This window comes from Emys orbicularis, chromosome 4, assembly GCF_028017835.1.
Source record: "Emys orbicularis isolate rEmyOrb1 chromosome 4, rEmyOrb1.hap1, whole genome shotgun sequence".
In the NCBI taxonomy this organism is placed as follows: Eukaryota; Metazoa; Chordata; order Testudines; family Emydidae; genus Emys; species Emys orbicularis.
The window spans coordinates 15,755,444-15,783,326 of NC_088686.1; the positions used below are offsets into that span (position 1 = coordinate 15,755,444).

Below are 27,883 nucleotides of genomic sequence, written 5' to 3' on the forward strand. Positions count from 1 at the left end.
TATCTTTGTTCCTTCTTAAGCAATGACTTAGAAAAGTGGACCCCACCAAATATGCTCTCCTTTCTGGGCATACAAACTAGTAACAGAGAAAGCCGCCATGATGACTTAGGGCAGGTCTTCACTACGGGGGGGGGGGTCGATTTAAGATACGCAAATTCAGCTACGCGAATAGCGTAGCTGAATTCGACGTATCGCAGACGACTTACCCCGCTGTAAGGACGGCGGCAAAATCGACCTCCGCGGCTTCCCGTCGACGGCGCTTACTCCCACCTCCGCTGGTGGAGTAAGAGCGTCGATTCGGGGATCGATTGTCGCGTCCCGATGAGACGCGATAATTCGATCCCCGAGTGGTCGATTTCTACCCGCCGATTCAGGCGGGTAGTGTAGAGCTAGCCTCAGAAAATTCAGCTGAAACCAGGCCCCTGAACAGGAGAGAGACTCAGTGCCCTGGCCTAACTGCAATGGAAATATTGACTGGAGCAAAGCCCCAGGGTTTGCCAGAGGAAATGAAGAGGAACTTTTCAAGCAACAGACAGCATGAGTTCAGAGTGAGGGCTATGGTAAAGTTCACTTAAAATGCAACTGATGGAAGACAACAAATGGAATGACTCTTGTCTTGTATAGGATAGAATGAGAATAGTGTCTCACTGGAGTCCCAGTTAGGATACTAGATAACTGGAGTAACCAAAAATTTAAGTCTGGGTTATTTCTAAAGGCCTGACGATTATTAAGGAGAGTAAGGTTTGCAGGACTTGATCCTGAAATGGGTTACTGAACAAAACCTTCATTAATGCTGGGGATTGACTTGCACTGTTATTCATGACTCAACACTGGGGACTGGAAGCCTTTCACTCAAACGCTGATTTTGGAAAGCATTCTGTGTGTAATTGTGGGAGGTGCCATAGACACAGGCTCACATAATCCCATAAGGCTATTTTGATTTGGCAATTCCATGGTCATTTAAACCTACTACAGCAGAGAGTAAACTTTCTATGCATGCCTGTAACATCCATCTAGAGAAGCAAAGAGTCTGATTTCTTTTTTTCATGACTGCATTTGCAAAAAAGCACAGGCCACTGAAAAAATTATTTGCACATGCAATTTGAGTATTTGTGTGGGCAAATGGCCAATTAAATAAGCAGTCTGATACCACAGCGACGGGTACAATATAAAAACCCAGAGGCTATAGAGCAGGACCTATATTTAATTGACCACACAACTCTCCAATAGCCAGGGACAACTTCAGTCATCATGCACACCAGGAATCTGTATATTTGAAAATCCCACTCAGATGACCTGGACCTTTGTCAGTTGCCCTTTCCTGTGGGTGGTGATGGGTATAAATGAAACTGTCACTTTCAAAACATACATGTAATAAGTTTATATATTTACTGTAAGTGTTTGATGCCTTTCCTTGAAGTCTGGTGTCAATTCCAGGCTCTAGCCAATGCCTACTAGAAGGCTTAATTTATTTATATACAGTAGTTTTAGAAGATGCCAACCTCCTCTGGTGTCTGGTTGATTGATATGTATCAGCTCCGAAATGCACTTCACTCCGGCAATAGGCATCAGATACCTCAGTGCAGTATATAAACTGCAAGCAGACAGCTAAGCATTCAAAATGCTCTGTGTGGCACACTCACTTAAGAAACTGCCAACCCCATCTACTGCCTATTCATGATATTTTTCACATATACTTATCCATAGGCTGTGATGAAATGTAATTAGGTTTAAATTATGAGTAGCTTAAGTACAGTCATCCTGCAGTCCTTAGGCAGAGCTCCCAGTGAAGCCAATGTGTGTTTTGTCTCAGAACAGCTGAGTTTGAGAGACACCCAAGTTGCTCCATCACCACTCAGAGTAGCCTTTTTGTGAAAATCCATCCTCTGGCTACAGGATTCTGGCAGAAGACTGCAATCATTTTAAGTTTTGGGGGGTGGGGGAGAATTTCAAACATGCCTCGGTGATTTAGGAGTTTACGTCCCATGTTTGAAAGTGACATGCATGTAGGAGCATAAATCTCATCAAACGTTAGTGGCAGTTAGGCTCCTATGTCACTTGGAATTTGAAAATTTTGAAAATTTTGAAAATTTTACTTTAGAGTTTTTAAATGTTTGATCTAAATATAAGCCATCTGTGACGCTCCTCCATTCTCCAGTGCTGCAGTTTACTTTAAAAGGGTGGAACAGATTAACAGTGGGATGTCTGTCAGTCTTGACAATATCTATTTAAAACACTGGACATATAAATCATCCCCTCCTCCCCAAAAATAATTACAGTGTAAAGCACGTCTGCGCAAAAATACTGCACATTAAAAACATCTTCTTTACAAAAGTAACAAACTGGTGCTGTATAAAAAGACAACTCATTTCATCATTCTTTACATTTCAGATTTTGGACTCTCTATATAAAGCTTCTGAACAAGATGGTAAGAAAAATATGTTGCTAATAACAGGAAAACACCCAACAATTTCGTAATCCAGTTTGGGAATTACACTTGAGTAATGATCTGACAAGAGTGTGTTTGCAGGTGTAGATGGCTTATGAGTATTGGAATTAGGTTTGGGTGTTATTTATTGTCTTGGCTGAGTTGTCACTACTTTTTGCATCATTTTATGCCATAGCCTATTTACAAAACCTGTACTTCTAATTTCAGATTTTAGATAAAATTTACTCACTGGAATTTCATTTCTTGACAGAACAGATGCAAGTTACTAGGTCTGAGCATTTATTACACAACATAGTGAAAGAAAGAAAAATCCTCTTTTAGAAGCAACATATAATTTCTCACTATAACCTCACCTGCAACCCTTTTGTTGTATCGTGTCTGAATTAGAATGCAAGCTCATTGACGCAGGGACCCTTTTAATGGTCTGTTAAGTACCACTCACACCGACTGTACACTGCTGTAGAATCAATTCTAAATAACAATGTGAATGGATTGCAGTGTAAACATACAGATAAAAGTTCAGAATCATAGGCGCTGACTCTGTGGGTGCTCTAGCCCTGAAGCACCTACAGAAAAAAATTAGCGGGTGCTTAGCACCCACTGGCAGCCTCTCTCCCCAGTGCCTCCCGCCTGGCAGCGGCCCTGCTGATCAACTCCTCCCCCTCCCTCCCAGTGCCTCCTGGACACTGCAGAACAGCTGTTCTGCAGCATGCAGAGGGCGCTGGGAGGGAGCGGGGATGGGGTGTGCTCGGGGGAGGGGGCGGGAAGAGGTAGGGGTGGGGGCTTGGAGGAAGGGGTGGAGTGGGGGCAGGCCTGTGGTATGGGGGGGTTGAGCACCCCCCCCCCGGGTAGAGAGGAAAGTGGTGCCTATGTTCAGAATTATAAAAGCTTAAAACTCACCACATCCCGAGTTCTTTAGGTTTTGGATGTTTTTCTAAAAGATCTGCTCTAGAAATTATTTTGGGGGAGTTCTCTAGTCTGTGTCATACAGAAGATCAGAGGAGGTGATCACAATGGTCCCTTTTGGCCTTGGAATTTGAATATTTTCTTCAGTGAAATAATAATATCTCTATTTGAGACCTTCCTGCTTTATTTCTTAAACATCTTTCTTTTTCACTTGATTCTCTTTCTTCCTTTCTGCTCGCTTTCCTGCTATCTTCCCAGTTGTATGGCACCACTCCATGGTGCTATGCAGTAAAGTGTTGCCATCTAGATGATTTCCTAGTAAGTTATCCATTATTTAGCTCCAAAGCTCTCTTTTAATGACTTGTTCTCATGGGACAACTCTATGTGTTGGCCTCATTCCACTGTCCCAAATGTCAGCATAACAACACCCAGCTTCTGTATCTCTCTGTAGACCTCAAAGCATTTTACAAAGGAGGGCAATAAAATATCTCATTTTACAGATGGGGAAACTGAGGCACAAAGCCATGACATGACCAAGCAGCAGAGCCAGGACTAGACCCCAGGCCTCTCGAGCCCCAGGACAGTGTCCAATTTACCATGCCTCCACATATAGGTGATAAAACCAAGCAACCTCCCCAAATCTCAGAGTCTGTACCCCACACCTATCCATAGCCTGTCATCTTCCCATTTTTTTTCTATGACATCATCACTTGCTGTATATGTCTAATTCAATTTAAAGGAGCCGGTTGACTGTTACACGCCACAAACACCTATGTGTTATATGAATCATATACAGCAATGGGTCTCCGTAGGTATGTCTACACTACATTAAACCGCCCCACCCCCAGCCCGGGTCAGCTGACTCAGGGTCACAGAGCTCAGGCTGTGGGGCTATAAAATTGCAGTGTAGATGCTCAGGCTTGGGATAAGAGACCCTCCCTCTTGCAGGATCTCAGCGGTCGGGGTCCATCCCGAATGTCTACACTTGTAATTTTGTAGTCTCACAGCTCAAGCCCCGGGACCGTGAGTCAGCTGACCCGGGCTAGCTGCAGCCACACCGCAGGTTTTTATTGCAGTGTAAACATACCTTGCGAGGTCACATAACTCCCTGGAAAAAAGTTGAAAAGGGCCTAGAATTTTAAAGAAAACTGTGAGCAGGGAGTCGGCCACCAGAATACCATGCCACAGATGTAAGGTCAAATTTTCAAAACCGATCCATAAGTGACTTAGGAGCCTATGGCTTTGTCTAACAGACCAATATGGTACCGTTTTAACTATCCTCCGGTAGGTAAAGCAGTACAACCCCCTTGTAGGGACACAGTTATACCAGTATCAATGTGCTTCTGTATAGGAAGGGGAATAAGCGATACCAGTGTACTCCGTTATCCCAGTCCAACTGCGTCTACGCTAACACTTGCAGTAACAAATCACACCCATCTGCGACATAGATATACTGGTGCAAAAACCATGTGTGGATGAGGCCTAGATCCCATTTCCAAACATGATTTAGGCCCAGTCGCCCAGATCTGCCAATGCATTTAGGCACCGAAAACCCACAGATTTAAATGGGAGTTAGGCGCCTAAATGCCTTTGAGGATCTGTGCCTGAGGCACTTAGTAGCCTACGGGTACATTTAAACGGAAACAATAACCCGCAGCGGCATGTCTCAGAGTCAGGGTCTACAGCTTTGGGCTTGCACTCGGGTGCTTAACATAGCTGGGCGTGGGTGGAGCTCAGGCTCTGAAACCCACCCCCCTCCTCAGGCTTCGGAGCCCGAGCTCCAGCTCCAGTCTGAACGTCAACATGGCTATTTCTAGAGCTGTAGCGTGAGCCCTGTGAGCCTGTACATCCGGCCCCTCGGACTCGCTGCTCCGGAGGGGGGGGGGAAGAGGGGTGGCCGTGTAGACATAGACAAAGTCTCTAACCCCTCATTAGGTTGTATTAGAAGGTCCACCAATAATTGGCAGATATGTTTACCACATACTCACCGAGCCCTTGCTGAACAGTTATATCATCTGAGTATGCAATCTAGCCTGCAATATACTGTCCCACTGCAGTACACAAGACCATTGATCTTTATTGCTGAACATTCACCACGGCTAGTGATTTGATTCGCCGTGCTTTAGGGGTCTCCGAGCTGTTGTGTGTTTTGTCTTTGCATCTGTTCTATCAACAAAATATTCTTTGATTAAAAGAGCTCACTAGTTTTTCTTCTAGAACTAATGCGGACTGTTTCATCTATTATGAAATGCCCTACGATAGTCCGCTGGACGACTTGTGCTTGATTGTGAAACATTCTGATCCGCATGGAAGATTAAAACAATCTGGAAATTAGAGATCTCATTTGATACTTGCATCAAAAAATAAATGTCAAAACTACCTAGAACAAAGTTATCTGCATGCATGTGATTTAGTTGGGGTTGGTCCTGCTTTGAGCAGGGGGTAGGACTAGATGACCTCCTGAGGTCCCTTCCAACCCTGATATTCTCTGATTCTATGTGGAAATCCAGGCCCCTAATCCTCCCATTGGGTGAGCTTCTGCAGACCCTTCACGCCCCCCCCTCCAAAGTCAGTGTGCTCTGCATAGATGCAGGTAAAAGGCCAGGGCCAGTCGGTCAGAATTACATAGACAAATGCTCTGCTCCCTGCCCTGAACTCCCAGAGAGTAAGGATTTTGGGATAGTTTCAGAAAAGACAAGAAAAATACAATCTACCTCTTTCCAATCCTCAAAGGTACAGAGCACTCTCTGCTCACACTGAAGTGAATGGGAGATGGGGAGCTCATTACCTTGCAGATTTGGGTCTTTATATGAGCAGCCCTGCACCCCCATTTCTCAAATACTCTATTAAAAGTATCCTGGCATCAGGATTGTGACGCGCTATAGAAGGGGCTCATAGCGGAGTATTTATTTATTCAAGAGATTAAGTGTGGTTCTGCACTGAAAATCAATTGTAAAATGGCCTGGTTGGCATTACTGAGCCCATTTTTTTGCTTTAAACAGTTTTCATATGGAAAATGCGGTTTCAACAAAGGACATTTTTGTGTGTGAAATCCTATCTATTTTGACAACATTTCACTTAGGAAAAAAATTGGAAAAACCATTTTTAAAATGTTGAAAGATCCCCCTTTTCAGCACTTTTTGACTAGAAAGTTTCAATTTTTCATTTCAAATGACTTTATCCAAACAAGACATTTCAATTAACCCAAATTTTTGGCTTTTTATCCCAATTCCTTTGTTCAAAATCTCCAACATTTTTCAGGGGACAGAAAATATATTTTCCAACCAGCTTTAATTGTAAGGCTCCATATTTATGGTGATTTGATGATTTCAAGTTCAACTGGGCTCGGTTACAAACAATGAAATGTTTTTTTCCAACTGCCAGCACTGCAAACTCAGTCTGGGATCCAAAAATTAATCTGTATTCGTTCAGCCTCCTGCATTTTCACCAGAGTAAAGACTTTTGTAGGCCAAAATCAGCCTACAGTTCAGACCTGTTGCTTTCAATGAAGTTGGAACTGAGGGACGAATTTGGATCTACAATCGGAATTTTGCTCCAACACACTCATTCAGGAGATGATCCTTTCTCATTGATGCCAATGGGAGGTTTGCCATTGACTTCAATGAGAATAGGATCCAACTCTTATAGGTGTGTTGGCTTTGCTGTGCTAACAGGAAGAAAACATAGTAAAAGCTTATTTTTGCCACACAAGTAAATCAGTTGTACCCTAATCCCCAGCCCTCTGTAAAGAAAGAAAACTTTTACAAATCAGAAATTAGAACAGTCAGGCAATGTTTAGCTACTTAGGCTTTCATGGTTTAATTACTCAGAGTTTTTGAGCTTGATGTAATTCTACAGTTTTGCTCAAATTATGTTTATAATATTATGCAAAAATATTATTTAAGGTGTTTCATTTGTGTTGGAAAGTGTTTGATTTTATATACACTTTTTTCCCCTCACTAGTGTCTTGTCCAGAAAATAAAATCCACGTACGTGTTTGAAAAGCGCTTTGAACACATAAAGCGCTACATAAGTGCTAAGAATTATCGCTATTATTATTATGCAGCAGGAGCATTTGTACTTTTACACATATCTCAGAAATAATCTTAACGCATGCAACTGAATGCTCCCTATATGTCTACTAGAGTGCTGATTCAGGCATCAGAGAATTTTTTGTTTGTTTAATTATTGCACTTATTAAAGTAGGTTTCACTTTTAGTCATGTTTGACTTGGATCATGAGATCACTGTATTGCTCTGCTTGGAAAATTAGAGTGATATTTACAGGGTTCACCAAACTCATGCTTCCTTAATGAAAAGAGTATACACCATTCAACATCACCGTCAGCCACATCATGCAAACAAAGGAACAAGGGGACTGGAAAACAAGATAAATGATCCTGATAAATGATTCATGCTACTTCATGAAACAACATGTAATGCATTGTTCATTTATAGTCAACAATGTATGGGCCAAATTTTCCAAATGGTAATCACAAAGGTTGCACCTGCAAAATGTGCCTGCAAACACACCTTTGTGCTGCCAATGGGGACTGGAGTATCCAATTTGCATGCCCCAGTTACTGTAGGAACAGCCATTGCACTTCCGTTGAAAAGTTGGCTCTGTATATATTGCCTCATACAGATATGAATTGATTCCGTGGATCTTTGTGATGATCTAGGAATACCATCGGGGTGCTGGAACAATTTGTATTGTGGGGGTGCTAAGAACCATTGCACCAAACTGTAAACCCTCTATATGATGGAAACCACTTCAAGCCAGGGGACATGGCAGCACCCCCCGCACCCTTATTTCCAGCACCTATGAATATCAGAGTAAGAGCAGCACAGGCACAAGAATTGACACCGAACCTGGAAAAACCTTGTATGTTCCATGAACTTACTAGTTTATAGTGTGCATAGCTTTTAGCCAGTATGCATTTTTAACCAGTCTAGTTGTACCTGAACTGTAATCGATACAGTTATCTCAAAATTTTTTCAAGGTCAGATTCGTTTAGTTACATGTTCTCTCATTGAAAAGCCGCATGAAGTTACAGCTAATCTAAGAGTGTAAAAAACATCCTCTTACATGCCATGCAGTTCTGGTTAACGTTAGTTACAGAGAAAGAACTAAATCCCCCACAAAGGCAAAGAAATTCACAGTTAAGGCTAAAGCTTCCTAACACATCCTGTTATATCCTGCAGAATAACACAGAGGCATATTCCCCTCCTGTTTCATTCATGTAACTTCCTGTTAATATGAAACCGGAGTTATGTGCACATGGGTCAAAGTCCTGTCCCCTGTACAGTCTGAGTAATTAGGCTATTCACTGGGAGGTTCAGGGAGCAAGATCCTCCTTTCCGGGCAAATAGCCTCTACACTCAATGAGGGTGCCCTACCCCTCCGTGGAAGTGGCCGGTGATGGGCATAGTCACAGCTCACCTGGATCTACCCCCGGTGCATTCCTCTCCCAACCTCAACCTCTGTGCTGAAGTGCAGGGAGTTGTGCACCACAACGTGCAGGGGGCCTGGCTCCCAGAATTGCCATTCAGGCCTGCGAAGCAAAACCACATTGGTTCCACTGCAAAGGAGGAGAGGGGAGATGCGGAGACTATAACACCTGGCAAGTTTGCTACTATCAACCACATTCCTGTAACATGTGCAACAGCTAGGCACATTGGAGAGGGACCCAGGAAAATTAATTGCTGTGTATCAGCTTTAACCAGAGATTAAAGTCACACACTTAAATCTGTAAAGCTTGGCACTTAAGATGTACCCACAAAACACATGCTGCATATGTAGCCCCCACACCTCTGTGGACACATAAGGGCGTAAATCCCTAAGTCTGGCCTCCCTTTCTCCAAGTGCAACTTGTATCCACAAAATGAATTGTGGTTGCCCCATGTATCTCCAGCTACCTGATTTGTACCTGCAGTAGAATAGCAGATGCAAAAATGCAGCCACAAAAAGGAAGTATGTAACTGAGCAAAGTGAGTGGGACGCTTAGGCACCAGGCTTTGAAAATAATTGTCCACAATTGTTGTTGAAGTGGAATCTCCCCCTCCCGCATCCACACACTTCGTGAATTTCCCGAAGGAGGGGGCATAAGGGGAAAAAAGAAAAGAAAGAAAATTGTGTCCTAAAAGCCTATGAGAATTGACACAACAGCCGCAACGACGTCTTTGGCTTTGTTATGGTCTTTTGTGGAATTGCGTATTTCAATTTGCTGTGAAGAGGCATGTTCAACCTGGGATGAAAGTTTGTAACTTCCGCTGCTGTAAATGATTCAGTTTGCACAGGGGAACTGTTTTGGGTTTGGGGTTTTTTTAGTTACCTGATGAAAAGCAATGGCTCTGATAGCCTAATTGGTAAGGATGCATACTAATTATGAAAATTGATCGGTTTTACCTGACTGATTGTAAAAGCTTTTTGTGCAAATTTGTATTTGCTATAGGCACTTTTTAGAAAGTGGGATTATGACACAGGAGGCCATAAAAGCGCATTACTGAACTCCTCCATTGGAGTCATTATGGTCCATTGTGTCAGTCTAGGCCAGCAACCATGCACGTTCTAAAACCCCTATGGGCACTTTGGTTGAAAAAAGCACCTGTACAAGCAGTATTTGCCCTGATCCGCAGCTGGTGTAAATTGGTGTGGCTCTATTAAAGTCAATGGCCCTGTGCCAATTTCAGACAGCCGTGGATCAGGCCCAAGCAGATTTTAAAGTTTCGCTAGTGTGGGAGATGCATCTTTTTAAAATCCTGTAGCAAGCTGAGTAAAGTTCACCCATGGTGGACAGTGCCGGTGTAAGCACCCTTCATAATGTCACGCACTGGCAATGCATGAATGTGATGCTGTAAGCTAAGCAATCGCACACACTGCATGTGGGCTCTCAGTGTGTTGCTCACCAGCCAGCGTGGAGGGCGCTGATGGGCTCTGGTAAGGGGTCGTAGGAGCGAATGACCCCCATTCACTGTACAACTGGCTGTGCAGGGGCTGCAGTCCTGCACCTTCAGCCTGATCCAAAGTCCACCGAAGTCAAGGTTAAGAATCTCATTGAGGTCAATAGCATTTGTATCAGGCACCCAGTCTCCAGATGGGGTTGGATTTCATCTCCCCAGCTTTCCCACACTTCTTCCTCCCACAGCCCTATTACCCGGGCTCGATGTGCATGAAGTGAATGTCACCCTTAGTGAATACACAGCCTGATCTACCCCCCCCCCCCCCGGCAAGTTTAGAGTTACAAACATCCTTTAAAAAGGGGGGGGGGGATTAATGCAACCATTTAATGTCAGGCTTTGGACACCACTTGCTACAACCTCCCAATGAGTTGAGCCTAGATTTCCCTCTCCCTCACTGAGACCTTTCATGTGATGTCTCAGCCAGGAGCCATTTTTTGGGAGCTGCCATCAACCCTGGAAAAAATGGAGTTTCTAACAAAGACATTGAGGTTGTGTCGACACTACAATTAAACACCCATGGCTGAGCCGGGCCAGCTGACTCTGGCTCGTGGGGCTCGGGCTAAGGGGCTGTTTAATTGCAGTGTAGATGTCTGGTCTCTGACTGGAGCCTGGGCTTTAGGACCCTGTGAGGTGGGAGGTCTCAGAGCTCGGGCTGCAGCCCAAACCTAAAGCTCTACACTGCAATTAAACAGCCCCTTAGCCTGCACCCTGTGAGCCCGAGTCAGCTGGCATGGGCCAGCCGCAGGTGTCTAATTGCAGTGTACACATACCCTGACAGACTCAGACGCTGTAGCTAAGTGTTGCTACAAAAATCGACATACGGTTATTCTAACCGTTTGGTATCAAGTGTGTTGTTAAAAGGAGGCTTTCAAGTAATAGTTTCTGCCCTCCCACACGCAAAAAGAAATACAGGATGTGTGTGTGAGATGTTTTGTTTTGCTATTTTGTACATAATCATTCATTATTATTGTTTCTTATGTATAATGTTAAGAGGGGAGGGCAGTTGAGATAAAATCCATTGCATGCAGAACACCCCCAGTGATAATTTCCAACATTTCAGACCATCGCCTACTGTCCCTTTAAATTCAGCTGACTCCTCCACTTCCTTTATGGGAAACATAAATCTACCACTAGATATACATTATAACACAATGGAACAATACCAGGAAGTGATTCTAATAGAAGACTGAGCATGTCTTCGGCCTCATGTTAATCTACCGTTTAAACTCAGCAGAGAGGACAGTGAGGAAAGAAATGCTCAGTTCACCCAGCCTGAGATCAAAACTGTCATGGCAATATTGGCAGGTTGGACCCTGATTCTTTAAATAGTAACATTGCCTTTGTTAAACAAAAGTAATCCTTTTATTACATAATAGAGATTATAAATAAATGTAAAGTGTGCATGCAGTCAACTGCATATTATACAAGCAATATCTATGTTAATAATTGTTTTCTTTGGCAGGCCAGAATCCAGCTGGACATGCAATATTTACATATCAAAATCCTTGTTGTGTTCAAGTCATATTGGATGCAAGTGAAAATATATATGTATATATATTTACTGTACACACACACACACATATATATGTATACAGGCATATATACACAATTGCATATATACTGTATACATATATACACATAGGTATATGTTAAAAGTGGATTTCATCTTTTTCTGATTCAGGTGATGCAGGCCTTGAAACACTAAAAATATCTTGACAAGGTATTTGGGGGGGCAACTGGGGTGATAAATGGGACTTGGGGGAAGAGGTCTGGGACACGTTCTTTTCAGACAATATTTTTAAAATCTCTGCCACCTGTTTCTCAAGGGCAGTCATCCTGCTGCTTAGCAACTGGATATCCTCTTTGAGTTCGTGTTTGACTTCCTGTAGTGTGGTTTGTAAGGCCTGCTCAGGAATGGGGTAAAAGGGGTGTTTTGCATCAGCTTGGATAGGGCTGTGTTCTAGGGGGCTGCGAGTCTCACCAGCTTTATCCAAACGAAGGTCACTTTTTGTTATTCCACTGTCACAAGAGTCTGTTTTCCTCAATGGATTTTTAGTTACACTGTTCTCGGAGTCATTGCACTTAGGGTCGTCGGACAATAGCCCCATTGACTCCGCCTTTGTGACATTATTCCAGTCTTCCTTTTTCTCCTCTGGGGCTCCCATATTGTTCTTAAGTCGAAGCCACCCTTTCCCATTCCCATTTTTCATCCTGATGGGACTGTTAACTTTGAGACATTTTTCAGGGTTGCCATTTGGCTTAAGCTCCATTGCGTCCCTGTTGTTCTGCTTGATTGTCTCACTGGTTTTCACGTAAGCCAGGGATGTTTGAATGGGTGTGATCTGAGACACAGTGACCACACTTGTGCCAGTGATGGAGGCCCCGTTCTGCATGGTACGGCTCTCCACTTGAAGCTGGTTCCTCTCTGGGTCGATGTGTGTTGTGCCTTGATTCCGCATCTCCTTCTGCTGCTTGAACTTCTGAAAGAGCTTTCTCACGGGGTGGTCCACAGGGATGCTCAGGGTCACTTCATTCTTCTGGCGCAGACGCTCCTCTTCTTCCTTCTTGACATCGCTGATTTTTCGGAAAATAATCTGTGAGGGATAAACCCAAAACACGGTGAGAAGACAATGGATTTTGAACACCAAACTATGGCTAATGTTATTCGAAGATGTAGAAACAGCATGGTCCTGATCAGAAAAGTCCATGCCCTGAAGAGCTTCCAGTCTAATTTAAGACAAGTGGGTGTAACAAAATAAACAAACAAACCAATAAGGGAAGAAGCATGGGATAATGAGGGTAACAGAAACAGGAACATAGGGTCACACAGATTGCAATGTCCTCAGTTTGGATGTGTCAAGTAATTCAAAAGTGAGTGTTTTTTTTTAAGACTAATGTAATGCAGTTTATTACAATATCATACCTAGTGCTTAATTTGTAATGATAGAGGTGCCCGGGCTCAAGCAATTAAGTGCCAGAGCTCAAGCAATTTTTTTACTTTCATAACGGAGGCGGCAAACCCAGAGGTGCCGGAGCGCAGCCATGGCAACCCCTGGCAAAAATGAAGCATTATCAGACCACAAGCTTCTCTGGCAGAATGAGCCCGAGCTCAAGCTCAGGAATTGGTTTGGAACTAAACCATACAATGATCTGATTAACTGGTCTTTGTTTGGTGTCTTAGGAGAAAACAGGATTTCTGTAAACAGAGCTAAACAGAAGATGCATAAGAACTAGAATGTGGATAGACTGGTAGTGGGGAATCGCAGGAGAAAGTGGGAGGCAAATGAAGGTGGCCTAAGCTAAGAAAGAATCCACGATGTCATCAGTGAGGTCAGCAGAATTGTTGTGAATCAGTAGCAAGAAAACAGGACACTCAAGGAACAGACCTAGTCACAGAAAGAGTCAGAGACACAAAATGAGGCACATCTAAAGCAGATTTAGCCACAGAGTGGCAGAACGGGAGTGAAGGATGGGATGGATGAAATGTATTGCATTTGCTTATGGAAGGTGATTGAAAGGCATGTGCCCCCAAAGGCGCTGAACTGAACAAGCCAGGGTAACGTTACAAACCAGCCTGCTAAACAAAACACTCCACAGGGTGACATTGATCAGAGCCCAAAGCTTTTTGTTAAAATGCCTCAGTCCCATTTTGCTAGTTTGGGTTTCTTTCTTTTTTGGAATGAGTGATTGCGAGGCAGGACAGGAAAACTCCCTTGTCCCATAGTCTGTGGTGTGAATGATTAGTGGGGCCCACGCTTCAATCAAATGGCTCCACACGTCCACTTTAAAACAGTTTTTGGGTGCACAATTGATTCCACTTTTTTCACAAAGTAAAACTCAGTCTTTTATGGTTATGATTATTTGTATTGAGTATCATGGACCAGGACCCTAGTGTGCTGGGTGCTGTACAAACACAGAACTAGAAGACAGTCCATGCTCCCAAAGAGCTTGCAATCTAAGCATAAGACGAGACAGATGGATACAGACAGAGAGACAGGGGAATACAAGAAAACAGTGAGACAAGGTGGCCTGATAGGGAGTGATCACAGCACCACCAGCGGCTGAAATAATAAATCATAGTAATACGTGGCCGTAATTAAATATTTTAAAATATATACTTCCAAGATCTGCCTGTATATGCAAACACATATTTCTTTTCAAGCCTCACGTAAAATGAACCCATCTTAAGATGTAAGGCCAACTGCATTGGCTTGAATGGAGTTACAGTAGGGAGGAATTTAGCTCACTGAGATAAACTGAAAGCAACGTGGACATCAAAGCTCCCACGGCTTCCTCACAGAATCCTTTCAAATACAGTAAATATATTCTTGTGGGCCACTAGAAGATGCAGCTGCTTATAATAATGTAGAAAATTAACATGTTTATTATAAGCCCAATTTAAAAGGCATGGACTCATGGAAGACGCTTTCATTTGACCTAGATGCAATACATTCATATCTTCATTTAGAAGCTGCCCTTGATTAGCCCCTGCCCTCTTGCAGTAGTCACACCTCTATCATGCAAGCCACAGGGGAGAGAAAATACATTTAATAGAAGCTGCCTTTGATTAAAGAGGGAATTAATTACATTTAATTGAAGCCCTAGTCTCTAAATGAAGATACAGAGGGTTTGTTATTTTTTCCAAGGGAGATCTACTTAGGCAGAGCACATGCACATTTTTCTGACCACAGAACACTGAACGTGGACAGCTGGTGTACCAAGGCCAGTGGCTGACTGGTAAGGTACTCAAATGGATGGCTCAGAAAGAGGTCAAAGGTTTCCTTCCCCATCCCTGCTAGACTGTAACAGTTATGCCACTGCTTTGTGTATGGGCAGGTGCCAGGAGGACGACTGTGGAGATGATGTCTTGTGCAGACACAGTCCCTCTCTGGGCTTGTAGGAGGGTTTTAGAATAAAAAGGGTTAAGGTTAGTTTAGCTTGGGTAAGAAAACATATCTGCTTATTCACTTGTGTACAAATGTAGGCAGCTAAGCAAGTGTAATAAGTCCTTGCCAAAAACATAGGTTCAAAATTTTTTGAAAATGTAACAGCTAGCAAGACAGGTCTGGAGAGGATGCTAAACTTAAAATATGGCTGATAAAAAAAAGAAGGGCTTCTAATTATCAAAACTGGTTTTAATAGAGAAAGGAAAGTTGTGTTGTGGTGTAATAAACTTATAGTAACCTTAACTGGCCAGTCTTATTTTCAAATGTGGGCCTCTGTGAGACGATAAGATACCAGGTGTAGCCATCCATACATTTAAAATCATCTAAAAGGAAGAGGACTAACAGCCATATCTTGTTTTAGCCAAGGCCAAGAAAAGGCCAAGAAAAGCGGCAACTCTGAACCGTCCAAAACCTGACTTTCACCTAAGATAATAATGATCAATATAACATCACTTGTTTATTATACTGTATAAGAGAGTCAGGCTTGCTAAAGATAGTTATTACATCCTACCTGATCATACTGGAGCCAGCCAGGATAAGGTGGGCTAGCCCTGCTGTGTGGTTTGTGCAAGGGCAAGATGAAATCACAACCCCATTTTTCCATCCTGCCCCTCTCTGATCCTTTTTAGCATCTTGCTCTGCAGTAGCGAGCAATCCCCAAGTTCCCAAGGACTCCTACTGCAGGAGCCCTGGCTCAGCTACACAAGGAAGGGCTCGCCCATCCCTGCCAAAGGAAAGAGTTTTTTGGGCTCACTCTCCGTGCAGTGCATTACAGGGTGCCGCTTCTACTGGGTATTACTGCACAGGGACAACCTGGAGTCATAGGAACGAACTGTTAGAACTTCCCCCATGCAGCCTGCAAAGGTTGATTAGTGACAAGAATGAATCAGAGGAAAGTGACGTCTTTCTCTTCATCACCCATTACTAACAGAACACAAACAATATTGACCATGGTCCTGTTTTTAACTGAGATTGATTTCTCTTCCTCCCCCCAGGACCAAACACTCACAATTCACCCAACACTAAACACACCCTGTTCTCATTCTACTCGGATTTTTTAATTCTCCTTTTCATCTCCCATCCCAAGTACAAAAGGGTCCTGGCCAGTGGTTAACTTTAAACACAGAACAGAATTCAACATGACTGTTACATTCAACACCCAAAAGACCAACTACCTGCTGATTTAACAGAGTCCGTACCTTACCCTCCCCGAGTGGACCCTTCGAAGCTCCAGAAAATTAATGCTCTTCTCTACTTAATATACAGAAGGCATCTTGCAAGAATAGCTTATCCACATGGATATTAGATATGGGCAACACTAAGACACGTGGGTTTGGGTTCTGTCTTTCTAGGTGACCTTCACCACAGTCTCTGAACCCCTGGTTAGTACAATGTTTGGTGAACCAAAGTCATTCGTGCGTCAGAGATGAGCTGTTTCAGCCTGGTAAGGTATGACATGTGACATATGAGTGACAAAGCAATTCACAGTCCATAGACCCACCTTCACCCAGTCCCTTTCAGGGATCTAGAACGCACACCAGCACCAGCTGGGAACAAGGCTTCACTCATCAAGATTCTGGCCAGCTCTGGGGGAGAAATAAGGGGAGCTCCTTGCCCTCTCTATGGTCAGTGTAAGTGAGACAGAACTAGGATACAATAGCATACTCCTGACATATGCAATGTGTGTGTGTAGATGTCATGGACCCCCAGAGCAGAATAGCTTATCCCGGCTATGATTAGACTGTGTGCGAGCATGCAACATGCATTTAGTAAAGAATAACATTCCTGACTCGTGCAGAATGTGTGTTATATGTATCTAGAAGAGAAGAGCGCGTTTCTGGCAAGCTTGGTGTTTGTGTGATGTGTGTCTAAAATATTGCAGCATGGTTCTGATGTATGCAGTGCATGTGAATGCAAGGAATATGCATCTAGAATCAAACAGCTCTCTTTTGTTTGTACCTATTTATACCTTGGGAATGTAAGTTCTTTGAAGCAGGGACTGTTCAGCACAGTTCATCTCTCGGCCCAGACCATGTACATTTTGGGAACTATATATTGTTATTTCTAGGCAATGTGTTTAATAGGGATAGGCCTTGAATACAGAACTGCAGGTCATATCCTCAGCAGATGTAAACTGGCATAGCTACATAGACTTCAATGGAGTTATGAGGGTTTATATCACCTGAGGACCTGGCTTAGCACATTTCTGACACATGCAATGTAGGTGGGAGGAAAGACTGATATCATCACAGTTATCGCATGTGCAGGGTGCACAGTGTAGGTGTCAAGCTAATTTGCACCTTCTTGATGTAGTGATCCCCCCAAATATTTAGGCTCTTTCATTCTAGTCATAGCAAGATGAGCATTGGCATGAACTTTTTCTTATTTCTCCATTTCAGGGTGGCGTTGTCTATCCAAGCTACGGTGGCTACTGTCTCTGGGATCACTGTTATCCTTCATTGCAAGGATGTGGTACATGACCGGTAATTAATATAAATCAAAGCCCCTCTGCAATTTTGCAAAGGATATACAAGAATCACCTAAAGGGGTCACTACATTGTCGGTCAGGCAGCATGTCAAAGAAGGTGTATGTGTGTCCGTGTGATTGTGGTGGGGGTGTGTGAGAGTGAGAAAGAGAGAGAAAGAAAAGGTTGTAGCTAGGAAAAAACGTCCCGTGTTCTCCTCCCCCCACACTTGAAATCAGCTGTGAGGAAATGCTCCAGTAATGCCATCCTTTGAAAAACACTGGCTTTTAGAATGCTCGCAGACACTGTGTTAGACTGTTATTTTTTAAATAGAGACTGAGTTAAGTGAATCTCTCCCATCACCAATGCATTTTAGATTTTAAATTTGTTCAGTTAGACAAAAGAAAAAATGAAGGCAGTGTCACTTTTCAAACAGATACTTGGCATGCTTACTGAAATTCCTACTTCCTAAAAAGAGGAAGCTACCGAGAATACTGAAAAGAGATATGTTAAAAGCATATTTATAGAGTGTTTTTTACCCCAAATGATCCTAAATTGCTTTACAAATATTAAACTGATATATGAACTATGCTACATAGAGAAATCACTTCACCCACTGCTGAAATGCAGCCAGCTCTGGGGTGAAATGTAGCATCTGTATAAACAGTTCACAACAGAATAACAATGTAAGCTAGGAAACTAAATATAGTATAGCTACGTGGAAGAGCAGGGAGAATTATAGGTAAGGAAAATAAAATTATCTAAGCTGCAATTTGGCCAGGATGCCAGATTTAATTCTTTGAGAAGTGCCACAAGATTTATAATGACTACACCCGATCAAGACTTTGAGTTTACATATAATTCAAAACAGCCCTGCCAACTGGGCATTCATTCAGTATTAACTCAGAGAAAAGAATGCAATCTACTAAATCATCCACAGTATTTCCTGCAACAAGCAGGCATTATTTGAGGTCTCCCATTCAACTATCACACTGGTCCAACCCTACTTATTGTGTGAAATCTGATGAGATCATGGCACAAAGTGATATGCCTGTAGGTCATAGCTTTTCAGTATAAGAAAAGCTGCCGTATCGATAGGCCACAGTTAAAATCTTCTGTGGCTGCACACATACAGGCAAAGTCTTGTTTAACATCATTCCTCTTGCACTGAGCTATATGTTTTTCAATCTGTCACCCTTTAAAACATAATGGCCCCGAGGGAAAATTATGGATCTAGATTTTCACCAAGTATTTAACAGAGGTCCATGCCAGAGTTTAGTGCAGGGGTGGGCAAACCACAGCCTGGGGGCCGCATCCGGCCCTCCAGATGTTTTAATCTGGCCCTCAAGCTCCTGCTGGAAAGCAGGGTCCAGGGCTTGTCCTGCCCCGGTGCTCCAGCTGGGGAGCGGAATCGGGGGCATCCCCTGCTCTGCGCGGCTCCCAGAAGCAGTAGCATGCCCCCCCCTCCGGCTCCCATGCGTAGGGGCAGCCAAGGGGCTCTGCAAGTTGCCCCTGCAGCTCCCATTGGCTGGGAACCACGGCCAATGGGAGCTGCAGGGGCGGTGCCTGCAGACAGGGCAGCGTGCAGAGCTGCCTGGCTGTGCCTCCATGTAGAAGCTGGAGGGGGGACATGCCGCTGCTTCTGGGAGCTGCTTGAGGTAAGCACCACTCGGAGCCTGCACTCCTGACCCCTTTTTGCACCCCAACCCCCTGCCCAGCCCTGATCCCTCTCCTGCCCTCCAAACCCCTCAGTCCCAGCCCGGAGCACTCTCCTGCACCCCCAACCCTCATCCCCAGCCCCACTCCAGAGCCTGCACCCCTACCCCCTGCCCCAGCCAGGAGCCCCTCCTGCACCCTGAACTCCTCATATCTGGCCCCACCCCAGAGCCCGCACCCTCAGCCGGAGCCCTTACCGACTCCCGCACCCCAACACCCAATTTCATGAGCATTCATGGCCCGCCATACAATTTCCATACCCAGATGTGGCCCTTGGGCCAAAAAGTTTGCCCACCCCCGGTTTAGTGGCTACAGTCCACTAAGAAAAGGGGCAACACAGCCAGGAAGTTGGTTACAAGGGGATAACTCAAGACCACAGTGATTAGAAATTCAATACACACAGGCAAAGAATTATTATGTATACTGGCACTGTAGCCCTTCTTAGAAGTCTCGACCAGGACTGGGGCTTATTGTGCCAAATGCTGAATGAACACAGAGTAACTGTGGGCTGTAATACCTGGATCTCATTTTGCTTGTTGGGGTTAGTGTGAGGTTGCTGGGTGGCGCTGGTGGCCTGAGATATACAGGTAGTCCAATTTGATGAGCTGATGCTCCCTTCTGGGTTTAGCCTCTATGACTCTCAGTTGTCAAACCCACGAAGGGGCGGGGCAGATTTTTCGTCTTTGGTAAGTTCAACCCCGTTTTTCTACTTGCCGTGAGCCTTTGTAAAGTGACTAAACCCTAGCAAGATTCAAAGAAGCTCAATTCAAGAAGGAAGAATACTGAGCTCACACCATTTGAAAGACAGACCCATGGGAGACTTAGAAATCGAGAAATTACTTAGAAGTCCGGAAGTATCCAGTTACTGTACATAAGGAGCCATATTTTCTTAAAGCAAAGCACACACCTACACTCACCTCTATGCAAGAAAAATCCTGCCTTTGCGCATGAAAAGGTGGATGCATGTGCACACACACCTCTACTAAAACTTGGTCCTGAAATGTACCTGTTGGCAGAACCCTGAGTCTCATTGGAGGCAGTTGATAAGGCACTGGATGGGGAGTCAGGAGACCTGGGTCCTATTCCCAGCTTTGCCACTGAACTATCGCGTGACCTTGGGCAAACCATTTCACCCTCTCATTCCCATCCTATCTTTGCCCCTCTTGCTTATGTAGATGGCAAGCTCGTCAGGGTAGAAACTGTCTATCCCTCTGTAAATGAAGACAGTGCCTAGCACAACGGGGCTGCTAGATGTTCCTGTTATAGAAATATTAAAAAATCAGAATAATACATAGACCACGAGAGCTGAAATTTCCTTGGAAAATGGTGACGTGCTTATTTTAAACACTTAAACCGGGAGAGCTAGTTCTTCTTCCCCCAACACCTTCTAAGAGAGGTTACACACAGACATTTCCAAAGGCAAGCACTGGAAACAGAAGCAGACCCCAGAGGAACTTAGTTGGAAGAAACTAAATTAATCTCTATGTACAGCGCTTCTCCCGAGGTAAGGAAACATACTCCTTGTTCATAGCAAGTGCTAAACCTCTTAATGTGATGGGAATTCAGTGTCAGAATTCATTTCCTTTATGCAAGGGACTGTGACCATGTGCTCAGTGACACAAAGCTGTGTTGTGAGACGGGGCTGCTGCTTTCCTTCCCTTTGATGTATTTATTTTTGAAGGGTTATTTGGGGGTTGCATGGGGGGAGAGGTTGGCTATTGCGCTAGTGAAGGTTAAGTAAAGGTTAACTGACTGTCAGCCCTCAAAACTGAAGAGTTTTGTTTATCTACAAGGCAGGAACAGTACAGATAGCAGTAACCTGAGATTCTCCACGCTTATCTAAACCCTGATCTGTCTTCCATCCTCTCGTGTAATGAAAGGTAATTCAGTCTGAATGTTAATCCAACCCAATACTGGGCCAATTCCAAACAGAGACTCTACCAGCTGTGACCAACACTGAGCAATAGTTACATTTGATACAGAGCCATTCCCAGCAGGTAGAGTGCAGTGTAACCAAATCTAAAGACAAACCTTGAAGTCTGAGGCAGGAATGAAGGATGAGAAAACTAGTCCAAGCCTGGGACATGCATAGACTCTCCCTTTTCCATCCATTCTCCAGACATTCTGCCCTACCTATGAACTGGTAGCCTTGTCCACCACTTTGCAATGTAACCCTTGTCCTTCCCCTTGTTTGAACATGCCTTGCAAATAGCTATTCCCTCCATCCTCGTAGGTTTGAGTACCACCACTATCAAAAGTATTTTCAAAGGCCAGTGAGTGGAAGGATGGATTACAATAAGCTTTAAAAAAGACATATATTTCATGCCAGGTGATAACTTCCTATTGCTAGGATGTCGTATTGTTGTTCTTATGGAATATAATACATGGTTGCACCTAGTCAAATGAAATGTGTGGAAATACATGTGTGAGATATGGCACTCATTTTTCATGGTAACAAGTATAGTAGCAAAATAGATAGACATTCTCATAGATTCTGAGCCAGAAGGGACTACAGTAATCTAGTCTGGCTACCTGTATTACATAGGCCAGATGACTTCCCTGAATTGATTCCTATTAGAACTAGAACATCTCTTTTAGGAAAACTTCCAATCTTGATTTAAAAATTGCCAGTGAGGGAGAATCTACCACAACCCCTTAATACATTGTTGTGATGATTAATTACCCTCACTGTTAATCATTTGCACCTGCTAAACCCAGGGTTGTGAGTTCAATCCTTGCGGGGACCATTTGGGGCAAAAATCTGTCTGGGGATTGGTCCTGCTTTGAGCAGGGGGTTGGACTAGATGACCTCCTGAGGTCCCTTCCAACCCTGATATTCTATGATTCTTATTTCAGTCTGAATTTGTCTTCCTTCAACTTCCAGCCATTGAATCTTGGCTGGATGGATGGATCAAGATTTTCAGAAGTGCCTTCGTTTTTGGGTGACCAGCCTGAGACACCTTAAGGGGACTGATATTTCAAATGCATTGAGCACCCAGCTGTGAAGGCCAGATGCCTCCTAAAATGGAATTTGTCTGGTGAGCCAGGCTCAGTGATCTTGTTCACAATACATTCCAGCACCTCCTTAACTCTAGTCTCGGGGAAAGCTTGAGTCAATGCCAGCTGCTCACACTTTTTACTTGTTCGCTGCAACACTCATGGGCTTCCCAATGAAGAGGGATCACACATAGCCATGAAATGGCTGGCTCAAGCTGGGCAACCAAAAACACTGGTCACTTTGAAAATCCTGTTCTGAAAATAAACGGCAATGTTTTTCTAGCTACGGTTCTTATTGAGTCCCCATCACCGTAGTAACTGAGTGGCTCAGCCTGAAGTATTGATCCTCAAACACCTCTGTGAGGTATGGAAGTGCAATTATCCCCATTTTACAAATGGGGAACTGAGGCACAGAGAGACTAAGGGCTTGTCTACATGGGGATACTCACAAAAATTAATCCAAATTATCTTTTAAAGTGGATTAACTAAACTGAATGAAAGCTCTGTTTAATGCTGACACTTATTCAGCATTAAAGTGGCCTTAATCTGATTTAGTTTGGTCTACACTACGGAGTTAGACCTAACTCTGTAAGTGTCTACATTACAATGGTGCTCCCACCAATGTAACTCGCCCACAACACTGATTTAATAACTCCACCTCTGTGAGATTTAATAACTCCACCTCCGTAGCGTTTATGTCGATGTAGTTAGGTCGATACAGTGTCAGTGTAGACACTGCGTTGCTTACATCAATGGTTGCTGCCTTTCAGAAGCCATCCCACAATGCCCCACACTGACAATTAAATTGATGCAAGCGCTCCTGGTGAGAACATGCACCCGCTGACACAAGCAGTGTAGTGTGGACATCCAAAAGCAGTTTAATTACTGTGGTGGCTGTAAATTAACGTAACTTAGGTTGACGCAATTTGGTAGTATAGACTTTCCCTTAAGGTACGTCTTCACTTACATCCGGGTCCGGATGTAAGCAATCGGTTTTCTGAGTTCGATTTATCGCGTCTGGTTAAGACGCGATAAATCGATCCCGGATCGATCCCGGAAGTGCCCCGGATCGATCCCGGAAGTGCTCGCCGTCGACGCTGGTACTCCAGCTCGGCGAGCGGAGTACGCAGCATCGACGGGGGAGCCTTCCTGCCGCGTCTGGACCGCGGTAACTTCGGACTAAGGTACTTCGAATTCAGCTACGTTATTAACGTAGCTGAATTTGCGTACCTTAGTCCGAAGTGGGGGGGTTAGTGTAGACCAGCCCTTAGTTTAACTCACTCTAGAAGTGAATTAAACTAAATTGAATTCAGGTCACTTTAATTCTGAATAAGAATATGCACACAGGGGTAAATGAAGTCAACCAAGGGCTTGTCTACACTTGAAGTGCTGCAGTGGTGCAGATGCACCAAGGCAGTTGCGTTGCTGTTGCACTTAGTGAAGATGCTACCTACACGGACGGGAGGGCTTCTCCCCTTGGCACAGGTACTCCACTTCCCCAAGAGGTGGTAGCTACCAGAGCACGGTCTACACTGGGAATTCGGTCGGTATCACTGTGTCACTCCAGGGTGTGGATTTTCCAACCCCCTGAGCAACGTAGTTACATCAACATAGGTTTGTAGTGTGGACCAGGGTTAATCCTCTTTAAATTCCCACCTTTAGTTAATTCAGATTAACTTTCTTGAGTGTCCCTGTGTAGACAAAGTGATCTGCCCCCACTAAGTCCAGATCTACACTACAGACCTAAATCAAATGCCAAGTGAGTGGACCTCTGCAGCCATAAACATGAACACACAGCATGGCCTAAGGAGCTACGGTTAAGGGGTGGAGGGACGAGAACAGCTAGTTCCCAGACCAAAAAAAGCAGATGCAGCCAGCAAAAGGACAACCAAACAATTTGTGACAACAGCAAAGCAGCACCAAAGAACGCTGCAGTGCATTAAGGGTCTGATCCAACTTCCATTAAAATCAATGAAAGTCTTCCCACGCGGGATGGATCAGGCCCTGAATTGGCCAGTCATTTAGAATCCTGTACTGGCTGGGTTCCCCTGCCAGCAGAAGGCACAGGGCAGTCACTCTGCTTGTCTTTGTGACTCAGCTTTTTACACACACAGGTAGGACTTGGCCTTTATGGGAAGAAATGAAGGAAAGCTAAAGCCGCAAGCACCAAAAGCAAACTTCTGTGCAGTATCACCAGCGCGCCTTTCCTAATGCAGCAACTGCACCCATATTTCACCCTCTGGCTTGAGGCTGCTTCACTCTATTCGCTCCCCTGTAAACTCCTGGGATGCATAATGGCTGGCTGGAAATGATGGCTTTATTGTTCTTCAGCCCGGTGTACTCTTCAGATATCTTTACTTTGATGTGAAATTCAGCCTTAAAAACAAATTATTCTAACCAGTATTTTAATTGCTCTCCAATAAATTCTGCTTAATCCTCCTGTACCCAGAGCAGTGGTTTGCCTTTAAAACATTGCTCCATTTGCATGGAGGGAAGAAATCCCTATATGTGACCGTGCAATGAAAATGATTGATTACTGTGCAATTAGTTAATCTCCAGAATAGGAATGCTTCACAAACAATCTTTCATGCTGGATTTAGGAGGAAAAGAAGATTTCTGTGGCTTAGTCTGCTGGTTGCTTGAAAGAAGCTGTAAATAATAGCCTTTTTTGCACATTTTCATTGATCCTGACTTCACAGATATTATAGCACGCAAAGAAAAAAAGGCTTCCTGCCAGGGACATTTTAATTTTGCTGCAGAGAAACCAGATTCATATAGTTTTGTTGTAAACTATTACAAAATTGACTGGGGAGAAGTATGAAGATTTCCATCAAAAATAACAAAGCAAATGTCATTAGCAGGCAAAGGGGTTGAAAAAAACCTTTCAAAGGTAATTTAAGAACATGTGCTGGAAGCCACGTCATAGAATATTAGGGTTGGAAGAGACCTCAGGAGGTCATCTAATCCAATCCCCTGCTCAAAGCAGGACCAACACCAACTAACTCATCCCAGCCAGGGCTTTGTCAAGTCAGGCCTTAAAAACCTCTAATGAGTTAATCTCATTTCTGCAGCAACACTCAAAACATATAATGTACTCTCTAAGTACCTCCTTGTAACCTGTAAAAAAAAGGAAGGGTACTAACTGGGGGAGACCGACCATGAGAACTGCACAATAGCCACTCTACAGGCAATTTACCGGAGCCCAACACCCCCCCTCACTGTGTTACTACTTGCTCTGTGCTGAAGTCATTAGATATCTTGGACCAAAATTTTAAGCCACTTTCCAATCCGCATTCATGACCAATTTGCAGGGCACCCACTTGAGCTCAGGGAGAGGCGTCCCTGCACCCAGGTGGAGCAAAGGAGGCTGACTGATTTGAAAAAACAGGCAAGCGTATTCAAGAAAGGCTAGTTGGAAATTTGGCCCTGTCTGTCATATGCTTGATGGGGATCTGAATTTCTAGAACTATTTCAAAACCCCTCTAGCTTGAACAGGCTGTGATCTCAGTCCCACGCATCACATGCTTTGCTAAAGCATTTAACAACTGGGCAAGGTCGACCACTGGCTAGTAGGAAGGAGGAGCTATTTGCAATTTTCTCCTGTATATTCCACAGTGCCCAGACTGAGAGATTAAATTAAAATACAATTAAAGGTTTACCCTTTCGTGGGAATTCAGTTTAAGATTAAGGGCCCAATTCTATAGGCTTGTGTCGAATGCAGTGTTAGCTCAAGGTGTAAATTGAGTGCTGCCCCTAACCAAACTCCCAGGGGTACACAAAAATCTCTAGTTTGAGTTCAGTGATGCTTTAAACTCAAGCAAGCTGGCCCATCCGGGGGGGGGGGTGGGTTGAAGCTGGCATGCTGCTGATGCTGCAGCTGGTAATACAGTGGAGACACAGCTATTCTGTACAGCTTGAGTGCAGTTTCGCAGCGTCACTGCTCCCACTCAGGCTAGGTTCAATCAAGAGGAGTGGAGTATAGATAATTTGAGCTAACACAGCAGTGAAAACAAGTGCTCTGTTGTGCTGAGTTACTTAGACTAAGGTTTCTCAACCTGTGGGTCGCGACCCAAAATTGGGTCACCAGAATGTGTCAAAGGGTCCTGTGCGAGGCCCAGGAGGGGAGGAGGTTGGGTCCTGCCCCCCAGGATGTGGGAGTCACTGAGGGGGGGTGCAGAACCCACCCCATACTTGCACAGCAGTCACCCCACAGTGGCAGCTCCTGAAGCAATGGTCCCATGGAACTGGCTTGGGTCAGCTCCCCGCTCCAGGCATTGGAATCTGGTGTCTGAGGTCATAGCATCACTCAGGTTTGGCCCTGCTGCCCCTCCGTCATGATCACGGAGGAGCTGGCTAGGCCAAATTTGAGTGAGTGGCGCTGTGACGCAGTGCGCCAGGTCAGGACACCACTCACACAAAATGGGTCTGGCTGGCTCCCCGTCGGTGGAGCTGAGCCAAATCTAAGTGGTGCTGCACCCCCGGAGGTCACAATACCTAGAGTGGGGAGCTGAGCCCTGCCAGCCCCACAGGACAGGAGCGGCAGGAGCAACCGCTATGGTATGCACAGTGTACCTATGAAGTACTCACTACTTATTATGTTAATGTATATATTATACATGGGGGGTAAGAAATATTTAGTAAGTGGGTGTTTTTTGCACTAAGGCTATTTACTGGGCTGCAACAGGCTACCAAGGTTTCCAAATGGGTCCTGAGCCCAAAAAGGTTGAGAACCACTGACTTAGACCAGTGCAAACTGGATGTGAAATGCTACCAAATCAGAACAGCATCATTTTACACCCACATTGCACTGGTGTAAATGTCTGCACAAGGTGCAGGGTAAGAATGAATCGGGCCCTTATCTTGAGGGATGGACATTGGATCCTAAAAGTGGTATCAGAACAGGGTTAATTAGAGGTATGCTATGCTTTTAAATTAGGGAACACCCCCCCCCCCCCCCCCCCACACACACACTTTGGGTAATGTTAAGTTCCTTGAACTACTGCAAGCACATTTTGTGAGGATAGAAAAGTCTCACATCACATATATTTAGACATCAAACCAGCCTCACTTTAAGTAACACCCTTTGCTATTTGCACCCTGTAAGGAAAACTCATTTGTTTTCATCGTTGCTCATTTCACTTTGCAGAGAAATGCAACTGCGGATGAGTGCAAAACATGTTTTTAATCACTGGCCATTCTGTTCTGTTTTGGTTTTTATGCCATACCCATCACCATGCTATCTGTGCCCAAGCAATGCGACTCACATCTGACAATGTGGATTTCTCCTCTTCTTCTCCCGGGGGGAAATAAGGCAGATTTTAAAAAAAAATTTAATGGTTGTATTTGATGCCTGCTGTACTCTGGGTTTCTAGTTCTGAAGGCACGTTGAAGAAGTGCTTCTTGCACCTCGGATAGACAATAAGATGGAAACTCAACATACAA

The 27,883-nt window shown here is 44.2% G+C and overlaps 1 protein-coding gene across 1 annotated transcript in view; it reads right to left on the reverse strand.

The window, feature by feature from the left end:
- Positions 1-11,966: 11,966 nt before the first annotated feature.
- Positions 11,967-27,883, reverse strand: part of KCNH5 (potassium voltage-gated channel subfamily H member 5) — a 219,763-nt gene continuing 203,846 nt past the window's right edge. The window contains exon 11 of the mRNA XM_065403569.1: positions 11,967-12,911. Coding sequence (XP_065259641.1) covers positions 11,967-12,911 — 945 coding nt within the window. The remainder of the gene's footprint in view (positions 12,912-27,883) is intronic.